Consider the following 17,691-nt stretch of genomic DNA (forward strand, 5'->3'; position numbering starts at 1 on the left):
TGATTAGAAGGGAGGTGGCTGTTGAGAGAAATTTTGTGTTTCAAAGGAAAACTCTATGTCATCTATAGCACAGGATTTCAGGTTATCAGAATATAGTTATTGTTTTTGAGCTCTCATCTCTTTATAAACTGCAGGTTACTGATAAGTATGCAAACTTTGTCTTCTGTGGTAGAGATGTAATTGACTTCCTTCCTCATGTGGAAGAACCAGTTTTGGTATCTCTTTGCAAATTGGACTGGACTCTGTTATCGTGCCCAAATTGTTGATCCTTCCTAAATTATCTATTCTTCCAGTTTTCTTCAATATCTGGCTAATATCCTCCAAGCTAACTTTTCCAACTTTTCTTCCTCCCTTCTGACTTGGAGTCATCAAGAGCTAAAACTTGAATGCTCAAGTCCCTACCAGGACCCTATGTTGCCTTACAGCTTGGTGTCTTCTCAGGATCTGAAGCAGTCCTGTAAGCTAAAGCCCGTTGACTTGATATAAATCTGAAAGAACTGGTCATGGGGTGCCTGTGGGGCTCAGTAAGTTGAATGCCTGACTTGATTTTGGCTCAGGTCATGATCCTAGGATTGTGGGACTGAGCCCCCCATTGGGTCTACATTGAGCATGGAGCCTGCTTTGGATTCTCTCTTTCTCTCTCTCCCTCTACCCCTCTCCCCTGCTCACATTCTCATTCTCTCTAAGATAAAAAATAAAAATAAAAAAGAACTGGTTACCACAGCAGACCATGTATGACTGGAATTCTCCTTGAACAAGCTGCCACCTACAATATGAAGGATGTCTGAAGAGATGCTAAGGTTGTGCATGTCCTTATATGAGAAGTAACCTAGACTATGAACAGTGTCACCAAGAGTGCTGACATCTTAGCTGTATGAGTGGTGCTGCAAAACAAAGATTTTCCTCCATTGATGTCTTAGAATCCACTTGACTGGTTACCTTTCAGGGTTCAGTTCTTGCTTGGCTCTTTAATATAAATTTTTATATCAATTTTTTTCTATTTTAGTCTTCCTTCTTTTAAGATGTGTGAGCTCCAAACCCTAAAACAACTGACTTTAGCCACTATCTCTCAACAGATGGTTCAACTGGTTTTAAAGGATCAGCACCAAGAGTGCTAAAGACCCTGCCCTCACTATACTTGGGAAGTTTACAATCGCCTCTGAGTTGCTTGAGGATAATACTTGTCTTGACCAAAAGGGGAAAATGACAGTGTTGAAGTTTATCTGAGCCATGTGCTCCCCAGAAAGCAGTAATGTTTAAGAACGCTGCTCTCATCTGTTTTCCAGGAAAAGATGAATTTCAAGGTACCATCTTACCCTGGCATATTATTCTAAGTAAGACCCATCTCCATCTTTCCTAATGACTCCCATAAGACTTGCAGATGACTCCCTTGTTTACCTGTCTCTGTAAACCCCCATACTCCCTTATTTTTCTGTGATGTATTCCTCATTAATAAATATTCTACCTATAACTGAATAAAATCATTCCCTCATCGTCTGGGGCTTTTCTCTTTCACATCATCAACACAAATGTATCTACAGGATAGACCAGGTTTAGCAAACAAACTTCTGAAAACTCTGAGAAATGTGTCTGCAGCTTTGTGGTTAGGCAATTTTTTAAAAAAAAGTAAGCTCTACATCCAACATGGGGCTTGAACTGATGAGATCGAGTCTTATGCTCTAGTGACTTGAGCCAGCCAGGTGCCCCCAGGCAATTTTTTTCTTTACCAGAAATATCTAGCTTCTTAAATGCCCTGGTGAACCATAAATCACAAAGCCATTTTTTTTTTTTAAAGAAAAAGCACAGGGCTCAGTCAACTGCATTTGCTCATATGTATTTGCTGTTTCCATGTCCATGAGGCCAGAGATCAGGGATGCTTGGATCATGAATGACATTAAGACTTTTTAAAAACATTGGTTGGTTATCTCACCCAGACAGAGCCAGATACCTGCATTGTTCAACAGCTGAACTGTTACTGGCAAAGATTTTGCAACATTTTTTTTTCAGTCCTGGTATCAAAATTCAGCATCATAGATTTCCAGTGTTTCCTTATTTGGCCCTACCTATTTTCTCTTTTAGTGTTAGCATAACTCTTACAATGCTTTTACTTTCATTGTAGCTATCTTGAAACCAGTTGGTAGTATGGTTTGGCTTTTCTCTGTTGTTGGCATATAATAAAAAAAATAGGCAACATTTATTGATTATCCTGTGCCAGGAACTGTACTAGGAGCTCTCAATATGTTAATCAATTTTCACAGCAGCCCTGTGAGGTAGATACTGTTATTATTTCCATTTTACAAATGAAGAAACTAAAACAGAGAGATTAAGTAATTTGTCCAAGGTCACACAGAAGTGGTTGACCGTGAATTTGAATTTGGGCAGTCTGGCTCTTTTGCACAGAAGCTTAATCACTGTTAAATAGTTTTGATATCATTCTATCAACATTTATTGCTTTTACTCTTTCTCATATAATTTCCTCCACTTCTCCTTCATGCCTATTCCCCTTTCATCATTTCATTTATAATATTGGTGAAATTAATCTATCTTGTCAGTTTTCTCCTACCTCTTCAGTTGTCTTTCATGTACTGCTTTACTACTTTTTCTGTTTGCCTCTATCCCCTTTTGCCATTTTCTGATATGAATTTAAAGGTTGTTTGGCCAAAAAAGAACTACCACAGATCCTTCTAGTAGAAATTTTTCTCTCCAGATTCCTCCTTCAATAACACACCAAACTTCAATCATTTCAACTTTCTGATTATTTGGATTTGGGATAAATGAGTTTTTAAAAATCCCCCTGGGGCACCGGGGTGGCTCAGTCAGTTAAGTATCCAACTTCAGTTCAGGTCATGATCTCACAGTTCAGGAGTTTGAGCCCCCCCATCAGGCTGTGCTGACAGCTCAGAGCCTGGAGCATGCTTCAGATTCTGTGTCTCCCTCTCTCTCTCTCTGCCCCTCCCCTGCTTGCACTCTGTCTCTGTCTCTCAAAAGTCAATAAATATAAAAAAAAAAATCCCCCAAAAGGCAAGGCCAATTCAGCTACTGGCCTAGCACCTTTGGACTTAGAATTTATACAGAATAATGTGTGAAAAAGGATTAGGTCGAGAAGGCTCTACTTGTTAATAGAAACAAATCCATTAACTATGTGACCAAACTGAAAATGTTATCCAGGAAATAAAATAAATGTGACAGCAGCATTATTCTATGCAGTTCTCACTCTTTACACACCATTTGGCATGATAAGCAGTCACTATTAAAGACAAATGAGGGGTGCCTGGGTGGCTGAGTCGGTTAAGCATCCGACTTCAGCTCAGGTCATGATCTCACAGTTTGTGAGTTTGAGCCCCGCATCGGGCTCTGTGCTGACAGCTCAGAGCCTGGAGCCTGCTTCAGGTCCTGTGTCTTCCTCTCTCTCTACCCCTCCCCCACTTGTGCTCTCTCTCTCTCAAAAATAAATAAACATTAAAAAAAATAAAAGACAAATGAAGGCTTGGGAGAGTAGATATAAGGTAATATTTCCCTGAAAATGAATCAAGCAAAGTGACTATGAATTCTGGGCACCTGGGGGGCTCAGTTAAGCATCTGTTCTTGATTTTGGCTCAGGTCATGACCTCATAGTTGGTGAGATCAAGTCCTTCATGGGGCTCTGCACTGACAGCACAGAGCCTGCTTGGGATTCTCTCTCTTTCTGCCCCATGTGCTCTCTCTCTCTTAAAAAAATAAATAAACATTAAAAAAAGTTACTATGAATTCATTATGGTGAAAAGTGCTTAGAAGGCAACTTTCAGAATTCATGGACCATATTTCACTTTGGATAATTATATAGACCAAGGTAAACTAGTGGGAAAAGTGTAAAACAGTTCTATTTACCACCAGGAATCTTAAGATGGTTTATAAACAAAACCTAACATTTGCACTACAGAACAAAGTGGTGAGTAGGTCCCTGGTAATTGCTGTAAGATTAATTCAGTAAGGGAATTAATTGAATAGACAGGTCATGATGAACTAAATTCACTTGTTTCCTTTAGACATGCAAGGTCTCATTTTTCTGCATCTAAACTTTTTAGCATGTTTTTCTCTGATGACAGGTAGAATTTTCCTGTTCTAAAATATGATTTTATTCAGTAAAGTATAGATTAGCAAATCAAAGTCTTCACTTGGCTAGTGAATTTTTCTTTTATATTACTTTGCTTTTAGGGAAAGAAATAAATAACAGGAAACCAAACAATTTCCAAAAGTAATCTCCCAGTGTATACCCCAGCTTCAGCCAAGATTTAGTCAATATCCACTACTTTGGAAGATCTTTTTCAACTAGAATCAAGAGTGCAGAGACACTGTGTAATTCTAAGTGATAGTAGCAAGATTCAATCAGGTCCTGTCTACTGTGCTTACTAAGGCAGAAATCTATGGATGCACTTTTATAAAAGGTTAAAGAATATGTATTAAACAAATAAAAAATCTGATGTAACTGTTCCCTAAACCAGAAAATTCAATTAATCAGAATATTTCATTCCTGAGCATTCTGGTTAATCAAAAATATTACTTTTTACTTTAAACTTTTGATTAATGAACTTAAAAACCTCAGTGCCTTAGACATTAATACAGAGTTGAGGAATTAAATGTACTCTCTTCCTCCACAAGAAAAATAACATTTTATGTATAATTGATGGAAGTTGTGCCTGCTCAATGTTTCCAGTTAAATAGAAAAAACACAAAACACTGGCAAAGCAGCTGTCTCAGGCTTAATATATATGTATTTGTATTTCTGCACCTGGTCTTGGCACACAAGATGACTATCTCAGGAGCCAAAGACTTTATGTGCTTGCATCCCCAACTACGAAATATACCCCATTAAATTGGCTGGAGTTTATATTAGGTGTGGATAGGAGGAAATGCCATTCTGCTCAGTGAACTGATCACAACCTCTGCCAAATCAGAGAGAGAGAAGAGTGCTTGCTTTCAAAATGCAGGGAATGCTTTCAGACTTTCTGGCTTCTGCTGATGCAGATCTTGGATAATTTTTTGACATACAAGAAAAACATGTGGGAGCTCCTTAAATGTCCTCTTCATCATAGGATTAAGCCCCTTTACAAAGTTTTACCATGTATTACTGAAATTGTTCAAACCTTGGATGAAAAACATTTAGGTTGTTGTCAAGTTATGCCTACATTAATTATAATACCCAAAAGACAAAACATAAAAAGTTGAGCATTATTTTTACGTTTTTTCTGCAACAAATGACTATATTTTGAAATTTTATTCACAATTAAAAATTTATTCACTATATATGTGTATATATATATTGTATATATATATATATATACATATATATATACTATATATATATATACACTATATATATTCTACTCAACATTTTTCAGCTATAGATTGTGACTTCCTAGCAAAATGATAATTATTTCTATTTTATATAGAGGGAGGTTTTGTAATTTACCTCATATTTATAAGAAGGTGTCAAACCCAAGGCAGGAAGTAAAGGGGTACTCATAGACCTAGTTGAACAAGACTTGGAATCTTTTTGGCCACTCCTAGAAAATGAGCCCTGACATATAACGTTGCTACCAGTCCCAAGTAGAACCGTGGCCTTCTTCTGATACCTCAGTCTCAAGCAGTTTGCCTAAGAGGGGACACTGTATGTAACCAGTCTGCAGGAAGGTGCTGAGGACTCATTCTGTGCTCTGTCTCTATACTAGGGGTTGTGGACAATGCAAGGTGTCCTGGACCCCGCCCTTCTAAAGATTATGACTGAGTTGAATCAAGCTGTAAGATAAAACAAATACACATTTAAAAAACCATAAGGTGTGCATGAAAAAGTGTTAAATTATACAGTATAGACTATACTTCTCTCAATTTCCAACTACCTAGACCTAACCTGGAGGCTTTCTTCTAAGAGGCTCAAAGGACATATGATCTCATTTACTCTCATTGGCTCCATGTAAAGTAAGGGAAGAAATGGCTATTCCTCCTTTACAGTTGAAAAACAAAAATGATTTATATCCCAGGATCCTTAGGGAATTGGCCACATACTGTGGAGTTCTCAGTAGTGCTATGTTCCTCCCAGTGTTCCCTCCCTATCACACACTTTACACTGCTCGTTATAACTTTCTAGAGCACAATTCTGACAATGTCACTACCCTGCTTAAAAACCCTCAATGAGTGTGCATGCCTATAAGAAAAAAGATCCTTTCTTTAGCATAGTACACAAGACCCTTCGTAGTCTTGTCTCTGCCTACTTCTCAAGCCTCTTACCTCACCATTCCCCTTAACAACTTAACCACATTAAACTTTTCCCTCTATCCCAAACATAATATATTCTTTAAGTCTCTGGGGCTTTGCACATATGTAGTCTTGGATGTTGAATGACTTGCATCTCCTCTGACAGCCTTTTACCCATCTTTTAAGATCTGGCTGGGAAGATGGCCCTGAAGTTCCACCTTCCTTTCCCAGGCAAAGAAAGTTGATTCCTTTTTTGTACTCTGGCAGTTTATTCAAACCTCTACCATAGTACTTATCAAACTGTCTTGCAATGATTACTTCCTGTACCTCTCTCCTCTACAAGGCTATAAACTCTTTGAGAGCAAGGACTGTATCTCTTATTCATCTTTACCTTCAATAGCTAGCACAGTGCTTGGCTCATGGTGGGCTCTAAAAATATATTTTTGTTTCAGAGTATTTATGGAATGATGAAATGCCTTAAGAATGGAGAAAAGGATTCATATTATTTACCTTGAATAAAAGAGAAAAATAATGTTCAGATTATACATTTACAAATTCAAATGTGATAAACTAGAAAAACATTGGACTAATAATTGGGCTGATCAGTACCCAAATCAGAGTCCATGACTCATTGCTCCCCTCCATCCCCCCCCCTCCCCAGAACAAACAAACAGAGAAACAAAGCATGGATTTAGGCAGAAGCTGGTCCTGGATCTAGAGACATGTCATTAGCCTTATTTTTAATTTTAATTTGTGATAAAACAGGGAGCTTTGCATTAAATATATCCAAAAAATAAAGTTAGATGCAGTACTTTTGTTTGGTAGAACAAAAAACTGAAGTCACTTAAAATTGAAATGACTTGAATCAATTGGAAAAGTGGGTGGATATCACTCTGATGAAATTTAATATGGAAACCAAGAAGGTAATTCACTGATGTGAAATAAATAAAGAGAGTGGAAGATATACTGTAAGGTCATATTTTAAGTGGTTCTGAGTACTGCAGCACAGGATTCAGTGAGACTGATAGGAGATCACACAGACCATCTTGATGTGTAGCATCAAGATAAGTCTATGAAATAAACACCTTATTTAACTCATGGTGAGTGCCTCAAACCAATGGACAGGCTTTAAATGTAGAAAGAATCATTTGGTGGTAGATTTGCCTTTGTAGTGACAAAACATATGCACAAGTGGTGATTGCTGTCAGTAGTGTCATCCTTGAATACTGAAGACAGAGATGTAAAAATGGCATGATGGAATATCAAGATACGCATGTTCAGGCATAGATCAGATTTGTAGTTCTTTTTAAGTAAGCTCTATGCCTGATGTGGGGCTTGAATTCACAATCCCGAGACTAAGAGTCACATGCTTTACTGACTGAGTCAGCCAGGTGTCCTAGATCTGTAGTTTTCAAACTTCTCTTAAGCAGCAGACTGTTTATTTTTTCAAGTGAAATTTTATGTGGAATCCCAATATAGAAAACAAACAAAATCAAGACTTTTCTGGTTGAAGCGTGAGTAGGGGGTGGACACTTGGGTGGTCCAGAACCCTGTATATTCAGCTACCATTTTACTTCCTGTAGTTCCCACTGAGGCATCTTACGGAATCCTGGGATAGATGCTGTGGAAAGGTTTCTATATGGAGAGAGAGGTTAGAATAGATGACTTCTAGTTCTGACTCTGAAAGACTATAATATGATAATCCTCTCTCTAATATTCAAGATCAGTCAGGAAATCAGGATTTTATTCCACTTATGGAAGAGTCCAGTAGAGGTCAATACGAATAACTAAGGGTTTGAGGAATAATCTTAATGATTACTTATTGGGTGCAGGTAACAAAAGAGGTTTTTCCCTTCCTTCCTCCCTCAACATACAAATTTGTATTCAGCACTCACTCTGTCTTATACTCTGGGAATAAAGAGGAACAGATAATACAGATAATAACCTATTCTCAAGGACTTCACAGTGTGTGTGTGTGTGGGGGGGGGTATGTGGAAGCAGATGAAAAATACAAAAACAAACAAGAAAACAGCATACTGTGACAAGCAACATTACAAAAATAACACACAGTAATGTGATAGAGAATAACAGAGTGTGTGTGAGGGGGCTACTTCAGATAGGTTGGTCAGGAAAGATTTTCTGAATAGGTGATATTTAGACAAAGACCTGAAAAGTGAAACGAAACTCACCCATACTGAGATGGAGAAGTCTTCCAGGCAGAGAGAGCAGCATTGCAAAAGCTCTGAGGCAGGAAAGAACTTCCTTGGCCTATTTGAGAAGCTGAAAGGCCAGTGTGGCTGGAACACAGTTAATGAAGGAGAGTGGTACAAGATGAGTTCTGATGGGACCAAATCACAGGGGCCATCACAAGGAATTTGGACTTCATTCTCAGTGAGATAGGAAGCCTTTGGAGGGTTTTGAGCAAAGGAGGGGTAGGATCTGATTTAAACTATATTCTACAAAGGGATGTTGTATAGGTGATCGCTAGCACAAGGAAAATGGGCTAAACTGCATCAGGAGAAATTTGGTAACATGGAGGAAATTTGGAAGAATTGTTGCCAAGAAAGGTTGAAGAGTTTTATTTAATGGTACAAAGCTAGTTTCTTGGCATAATTTAACAAGCAGCCAGAAAGATAATTTCTTTAGTCTTCTTACAGTTGTTGGCTTTGACAATTTACCCTTGGTGTCACAGTCACTGGGAGAGCTGAGGCTTGTATTTAAGTCTCCTCTCAATGCTCCTTTCACTAAATTAATTGCTTCTAAATTGCTTATAGCAAAGCAGTGAAAGATGGCAAAAGGCAGAAAATACAGTACTTCCTTTTTAAAAGACTCCTGAAAATGTGATTTTTCTCTGTAAAAACCTACCTTAGTATTTACTTATGAGTTAGTTTACTATGGTAAACTACCTTAGCCAGTTTCCTCCTAGAATCTGAACCTCAAATCCCAAACTTAAACCAGTCTGACCGCCTGTTTTTTCTGTGACCACCTGTTTTTTCTGGGTAGGATGGCCAAGTGCTAGTGGAACAAACCATGTAACTGCAGATGTACACCATTACACATTTATGGTTCCCAATCACAGATGGGCCTTCAAGCCTGCTCAGTAGTCATTTACTTCTACTTGTCTCTTTCTAAGGCCTTACAATGGATACTACAAACTCACTAAGACCCAAGACCTCCTGATCAAAATTCCATCACATTCAAAATAAAATCCAACATCCTACCATGGTCCACAAGGCGTTGCACGATGTGGCCTTTACCAATTTCTCTGTCCTCTCCTGCCACTGTCCCCATTACTGACTTTGCTCCAGTGGCACTGGCCTTCTTGCTGTTCCTAAGAACATCAAATGGATAATGGTGTGCATCTGCAGAAATATGGTTTGCTTTTGAGAAACTGCCAAATTGTTTTCCAAAGTGGCTGTAACATGCTGCATTCCCACCAGCAATGTATGAGGGTTCTAATTTCGCCTGTCCTCACGTGCATTTGTCATTATCTATTTGATTGTAGCCATCCTAGTGGGTGTGAAGTGGTATCTTATTGTAGTTTTGGTTTGTACTTCCTTAATGACCAATGATGTTGAACATCTTTCCATGTGCTCATTGGCCATTTGTGCATCTTCTTTGGATAAACATCTATTCAAATCCTTTGCCCATATTTTAACTGGGCTATTTGTCTCTTTATTGTTGAGTTGGAAGAGTTCTTTATGTATTCTGGACACAGGCCTCTGGTCAGATACAGGCACACTCGTTTTATTATGCTTTACTTTATTGTGCTCCACAGATAATGCTTTTTTTTTTTTTTTTTTTTTTTTTTTTTTTTTTTTTTTTTTTTTTTTACAAATTGAAGGCTTGTGGAAATAGTGGAGAACTAGAGTTAGAAGTGGAGCCTGAAGATGTGACTGAATGGCTGTGATCTCATGATAAAACTTTAATGGATGAGCAAAGAAAGTGGTTTCTTGAGATGGAATCTACTCCTGGTGAAGATGCTGTGAAGATTGTTGAAATGACAACAAAGGATTTAGAATATTACAGAAACTTAGTTGATAAAGCAGTGGCAGATTTTGAGAGGATTGACTCTAATTTTGAAACAATTTCCACTGTGGTTAAAATGCTATCAAAAAGCCTCACATGCTAGAGAAATTGTTGAAAGGAAGAGTCCATATATGTGGCAAATTTCATCACTGTCTTATTTTGAGAAATTGCCACAGCCGCCCCAACCTTCAGCAATGACCACCCTGATCAATCAGTGGCCATCAACATTGAAGCAAAACCCTCCACCAGCAAAAAAGATTATGACTCACTGAAAACTCAGATGATAGTTAGAATTTTTTTAGCAATAAAGTATTTTAAAATTAAATATATACATTGGTTTTTTTAGACATGTTATTGCAAACCTGGTAGACTACAGTATAAACATACATTTTATATGCACTGGGAAACCAAAAAATTCATTTGACTCACTTTATTGTGATGTTTGCATTCTTGCAGTGGTCTGGAACTGAAGCTGCAATACCTCTAAGATATGCCTGTACATGATTTGCAAATGTTTTCTCTCATTCTATTGCTCTTTTTACTTTCTTGATGGTGTTCTTTGAAGCCCCCAGGAATTTAACTTTGGAGAAGTCCAATTTATTTATTTTTTTCTTTTCTTGCTTGTGCTTTTGGTGATATATCTAAGAAGGTTTTGCCTAAGCCAAGGTTATGATGATTTACTCCTATGCTTTCTTCTAAGAGTTGTATAGTTTTAGCTCTTACATTTAGGTCTGTGGTCTATTGTAAACTGTTATGTATGGTACAAAGTAGAGGTCCAAATTCATTCTTTTGCATGTGGATCCAGCTGTCCCAGCACCATTTGTTGAAAACACTATTCTTTCCCTATAAATGGTCTTAGTACCTTCATCAAAAATCAATTGACCATAAATGTGAGGATTTGTTTCTGGACTGTCAATTCCATTATTCCATTGATCTATATGTCTATCCTTATGCCAGCACCACACTGTCTTGGTTATAGTGTGAGTCCTCCAACTTTGTTCTTTCTCAAGATTGTTTTGGCTTTCTGTAGGTCTCCTGCATTTCCATATGAAATTTAGGATCACCTTGTCAATTTGTACAAAAAGCCACCTAGGATTTTGGTAGGAATTGTGTCGAATCTGTAGATCAACTTGGGAGTATTGTCATCTTAACAATATTACGTTTTCTCATCAATGAACATGGGATCCTACTACACATTATTTACATGATTCACAGTTACAAGGAACTAATATATAACAGACAATTTTTAAATGTGAGATCAAGTGAATTTTTTTGCAGCTTTATTAAAGTATAATTTAGATACCATAAGATTTACCCATACTAAGTATACAATTCAATGATTTTTAATAAATTTATTAAGTTAGGCATCCATCACCATAATCTAGTTTTAGGACATTTTTATCCCTCCTATAAGATTCCTCATATCCGTTACAGTTAATCCCTGTTCTTACCCCCAGATCCAGGCAACTACTAATCTACTCTCTGTATAGATTTATCTTTCTGAACATTTCATATAAATGGAATTATACAATATGTGGTCTTTTCTATCTGGCTTCTTTTACTTAGCATAGTTTCTTAATTAATAGAGTTTTTTTTAGGACAGTTTTAGATTTATAGAAACATTGAACAGATAGAACAGAGAGTTCCCATATACCCTCTCCCCCACATACAGTTTTCCCTATTAACATCTTGCATTAGCATTACACTTGTTACAATGCTGACATATTATTATTAAAATCAATAGCTTACACTAGGGTTCACTCTTAGTGTTGTACAGTTACATGAGTTTTGACAAATGTAAAGTGTCATGTATTCACACTTACGGAATCATATAGAATAGTTTCACCACCCCAAAAATCCCTCGTACTCTGCGTAATTATTCCTCCCCTCCTCTCCAAGCCCTTGGCAATCACTAATCTTTTTAACTGTCTCCATAGTTTTGCCTTTGCCAGAATGTCATATAGTTGAAATCATATAGTATGTAGTCTTTTCAGGTTGGCTTCCTTCACCTAGCAATATGCATTTAAAATTTCTACATTTCTTTTCATGGGCTGATAGCTCAATTCAAAAAATTTCAGCCAGGGGCGCCTGGGTGGCTCAGTCAGTTGAGTGTCCGACCAGCTCAGGTCATGATCTCATGGTTCGTGAGTTTGAGCCCTGCGTTGGGCTCTGTGCTGACAGCTCAGAGCCTGGAGCCTGCTTCGGATCTGTGTCTCCCTCTGTCTCTGCCTCTCCCCCCCCCCCCATCTCTCTCTCTCTCTCTCTCTCTCTCAAAAAAAAAAACATTAAAAGTTCTATCCTTTTAGCTTATTTTAGTTATACAATACAAGATAGCTCATTTGTTTATTGCTGAATAACATTCCATTGCATAGATATAACACAGTTTCCTTATCCATTTACCATTGATGGATATCTTGGTTGCTTCTAAATTTTGGCAATTATGAAAAAAGTTGCTATAAACATTTGTGTGCATGTTTTTGTTTGGACATACGTTTTCAACACAATTGGGTAAATACCTATGAGCGTGATTGCTGAGCATAATACTTTTGAGGCTCAGTCATTTTGCAGCCCGCATCAGTATTTCATTCCTTTTTAAATCCTTGAATAGTATTCCAGTATATGGATATACCACATTTTGTTTACCCATGCACCAGCTGATGGAAATTTGGGTTGTTGTCACTTTCTGGTTATTATGAACAACCAAATAGAATAAAACAAAATAGATGTGCCAGGAACATTTTTGTGCAAGTCTCTGTGTAGACGTATGTTTTTATTTCTATTGGGAGTGGAATTGGTGGAATGTATGATAAGTTTAACATCTTAAGAAACTGTTAAACTGTTCTCCAAAGTGTCTGTACCAGTATACATTGCCACCAGAAATGTATAAGGGTTCCTGTTTCTTGACATCCTTGCCCACATTTACCATCTATCTTTTATTACAGCCATTCTAGTAGGTGTGTAGTGATATCTCACTGTGGTTCTAATTTGGGTTTCTGTATGATTAACGATATTGAGCATCTTCGCATGTGCTTTTTAACTATTCATATATTGTCTTTGGTGAAGTGTCTATTCAAATCCCTTCCCATTTTTAAATTGGGATGTCTGTTATTATTACTGAATTGTAAGACTTGTATATTTTAGATACAAGTTCTTTATCAGATATGTAATTTGCAAATATTTTCTCCCAGTTTACGAGTTGTCTTTCATTTTCATAATGATGTTTTTTGAAGTACAAAGGTTTTTAATTTTGATAAAGTCCAGTTTGTCGAAATTTTGTTTTGTTTTGTTTTACGGATCATGCTTTTGTTGTTGTACCCAAGAATTAATTGCTTTACCAAGGTCTTAAAGATTTTATCCTACATTTTCTTTTATAAGTTTTATAGGTTTGGCCCTTACATTTAGGCCTCTTACCCGTTTTTAGATAATGTTTGTGTATGGTATGAGGTAAGGGTCTAATTTTACCTTTCTGCATGTGTGTATCCATTTGTCTCAGCACTGCTTGTTGAACCTCACCATATATTTCCAAGGCTTTAAAAAGAAGTGTTTTTCTAACTTTGATTTTGAAAACTTTCAACCCTACAGAAGAGCTAGAAGAATGGTACAACAAGTAGTCACACATCTCATACTTAGATCCACAAACTGTTACTAATTTCTCATATTTGTTCTCTCCAGACACACATGCACACACATTTTTCCTGAGCCATTTGAAAGTAAGTTACAAATATGAGGACACTTCACTCCTAAATACTTCAGCATGCATCTCCTAAGAAAAAGAAGGTTTCCACATTATTACCCCTGAGAAGTCAATATTAATTTAATAATATCATAGTCTAAATTCAAATTTACTAAATTATTCCAAAAATGTATTTCATAGCTGTTTATGATTTCCCTCTCCAATTCAGAATCCATTCAAGGTTGGCACATTGCATTTTATTGTTAAAGCTCATGCTACTTTTTCAATCTAGAACAATTCCTCTACCTTATTTTCATGAAAATGGCTTTTTGAACAATCCAGGCCAGTTGACTTGTTGGAAGTCGCACACTCTAGGTCTAATTGTTACTTTCATATTTAGATTCAGGTCAAACATGCTTGGCAAGAATATTTGAAAAATGATGCTCTGTACTTCTTATTACATCACATCAGGAGGTCCAAGGTCAGGCTGTCATGGTTTCGACAATGATGGGTTTAATCACTTGTTTAACCTAGTGACTGCCAGATTTTCCCATTGTAAATGGGCCTTTCCCCATTAGTAATTAGCAAGGAACTTGTGGGGTGATAATTTGAGACTGTGTGAATATCCTGTTCCCCAAGAACTTTTTACTCAATGGTTTTAGCATCCAGTTGATAATCTTTGTCAAAATCAATTATTATACTGGGAGCTGCATAAAGTGATTTTCTATTCTATCTTCCTCCTATATTTATTAGCTAGTATTTTCCTAGAAAAAAAGATCTTTCTCCCCTTATTCCCTTCTTTCTCTACTGAATATCACTATGGACTAATGGATTATTATTATTATTGTTGTTGTTTTACTGTTATAATCCATTTCCATTAATATTTTCACAATTTCTAAAAAATACATATTTCCTAGCTCAGTCTACAGAAAAAGCCTAAAAGCAATGTGCATCAGTAGCAATGAGCATACCTAGTGCCTAGACTGTGGTAATGACATACTGTTTCCTACTAATAGGAACCAGGGCTTTTGAGAGAAATGACTGATTCCAGGGCTGGAGTGGGGAAAGTTCAATGTGAACTGGGGAAATTTTGTTCACCCGAGAGCAAAGATGCACTAAAGAACTATGGGGTCATGTAAAAAAAAATACATGGGTTCTGGATTGAAGGAGATCTCATTGGCCAAATTTGGGATAATTTGAGCATTAAAAAGAAGTGCTTTTAAAATTATCCATATTTTACTAGGTTTCATCTATAACTTCCTTTCTCTCTCCCCCTGCCTCCTGCTTTTATTTTCTCATCATTCCTTTGCTCCTCAGTTTGCTCTTCTTACACCACTGAAAATATACCAGTAATCATTACATTGCCAAATGAAACAGACACTTCTCAGTCCTCAACATACTTCATTGTTACTAATAACTACTTACCCTCTCATGCTAGGCTTCCTTCTCTTATCACAAGCAAGGACAAACAAGATTCATGGCTTACTTACCAGGGCCAGCCTAGGACAAGCTGAAAAAGACCCTAAACACATGGGAGAGGAAGACCTAGGTTGGAGAAGGGTCCGGGTATATGGGTTAGCAGCCACATTTTATCTATCTTGGTATTTTCAGGGATTAACCAGAGGGTGAAGCCCAGTTGGTACACACAAATGTGACTCACTCTCTGTGACATCTGGGGCAAACCACTTCATCTTTCTGAGCCTTAGGTTTCCCATATATACAATGAGAATGATAATGATACCAAACCTAAGGGTTGTTTCAAGAACATCCATGTGCCAGTATATTGTGAGCTTTAGAGATTATTCATAAGAAATAAACATAAGAAATAAACACAAAACAAACAAACAAACAAACATAAATTAAAAAGTTTATAATGTTATCTCTGGTATTTCTTCGCAACCTCCCTAAATTAAACTTCCCTTGACCATATCTTCCTCAACCTATTATTTCTTTCCTTCCATTTTCCACAAAATTGCTTGCTCTCTCCATTTCTTTCTTTCCCATTTACTCTGCAACTGTCTGTTCCACTGAAACTCCTTTTACCAGGTTCAGAGACAAGTGATTTTTAATTTTCATCTTACTTGACCAGCATTTGATAATGGTAAACATACCTCAATTTTTTCTTTTGTTTTAAACAGTTATTGCCATTGGTGTGCCAAAGCCAGCTAGTAAGTGCTGATTATTAAATTATTCAGGAATTTTACAAGCCCTTGAGAGTATTTATATCATCAAAACTAGCAAATGCTATGAATTTAAGGCTTTATTTTTTCAGAGACCTGGGTTACCAGCATACTACTTGTTACTGTTACTGTTTCTATAAAATGACACATGTTCAGTAAAATATATTCAACTATTCAAACTTGAACAAAAAGTGCAATGACCTGAAATCTCACTACTGAGAAAAAAACCAAAAATACTGTTTGCTAGGAAGCAAAGTTTTTTTTAATGGAGAACATATTACATTGCTGCTTTATAACCTTCCACAATATGCCATGGACATCATTCTATGTCAATAAGCATAGAACTATGTCATATTTAAATAGCTGTATAGTATTCCATTGTGTGCATCTGCCATAACCATTTTATTGTTGAGTATTTTAGGTTGTTTTTGCTCTCATAATGCTGAGACCAACATTGTTGCATGTATTTTTAAAGTGCATTTGTACAATTTTCTATCTCCTTTGAGGTAAATTCCCAGAAGACTGCTGCCTCATAGAATATGCTTATTTTTCATTTTGATACATATTGCTTAACTATCTTCTGTAAAGTCCAAAAAAACTTAATGTTCCCACCAGTAAGTACAGGAGAGTGCCTGTTTCCCCACAGCCTTGGTAACACTGTGTTAATCTTTGCCAATCTCACAGACAAGAAACAAAGATACATGGTTTTATGTTCATGTCTTTGATAATCAGTGAAAATGAACATCTTTTTAAAATAAATGTTTATTGCCCATTTGTATGTCTTTTGATAACTGCCTTTTCGTGTCCTTTCCCCATTTTTCTAACATGGAAGACTTTCTGCTTCTTGCCCTTTACTTAAGACATTTTCCTTCCTTAGATTTCTGTACACTAGTTGGCCCTTGAACAGCATGGGTTTAAACTGTGTAGGTCCACTTATACACATATTTTTTTGAATAAATACAGTACAGTATTGTAAATATATTTCCCTTATGATTTTCTTAGTTACATTTTCTTTTCTCTAGCTTACTTTATTGTAAGAATACAGAATATAATGCAAATACGTGTTAGTAGTTAAGTTTTGGGGGAGCCAAAAGTTACATGCGACACCTGAAACTAATGTAACATTGTGTGTCCAATATACAAAAAAAAAAAAAAAAAAAAAAAAAAAAAAAAAAAAAAAAGCTATCTGCAGATATTTGACCATGCAGGGGGTGAATGCCCCTAATCTCCATGTTGTTTAAGGGTCAACTATACTTCTTTCTGAGTCCTCTCCTACAATGTTGCTAGTTCTTTCTCAGGTTTCTCCCCCTCTGTTTGCCCCTTAAATGTTGATGCCCTATTCTCTTCTACTCTACCTACTTTTCCCCTGTGATGTCGTCCACTCTTACAACTGTAATTAAAATCTCTAACAACGTGAACAATCCCGATAGTACTAATGCTATTAATAATTGCAAACATTTACTGAGTGCTAGGTACTGTAATTAGTGCTTCCATGGAATAGCTTAGTTACTTCCTCACAGGAAGTATGTAAGGCAGGCACTAGCATGAAGCTCCATTTTACAGAGGAGGAAACAGAGT

The 17,691-nt window shown here is 36.8% G+C and overlaps 1 protein-coding gene across 9 annotated transcripts in view; it reads right to left on the reverse strand.

Moving 5' to 3' along the window:
* The window catches only part of HDAC8 (histone deacetylase 8), a 223,913-nt gene that overhangs the window by 169,618 nt on the left and 36,604 nt on the right, over positions 1-17,691 (reverse strand). For 6 of the 9 annotated variants that reach the window (XM_019823976.3, XM_019823978.3, XM_019823979.3 and 3 more), the window contains exon 5: positions 8,421-8,528. The exons of the other annotated variants lie outside the window; for them this stretch is intronic. In XM_019823976.3, coding sequence (XP_019679535.1) covers positions 8,421-8,528 — 108 coding nt within the window. The remainder of the gene's footprint in view (positions 1-8,420; positions 8,529-17,691) is intronic. 9 annotated transcript variants of the gene reach the window in all.

Source organism: Felis catus, chromosome X (genome assembly GCF_018350175.1).
Source record: "Felis catus isolate Fca126 chromosome X, F.catus_Fca126_mat1.0, whole genome shotgun sequence".
NCBI classification, from domain to species: domain Eukaryota; kingdom Metazoa; phylum Chordata; class Mammalia; order Carnivora; family Felidae; genus Felis; species Felis catus.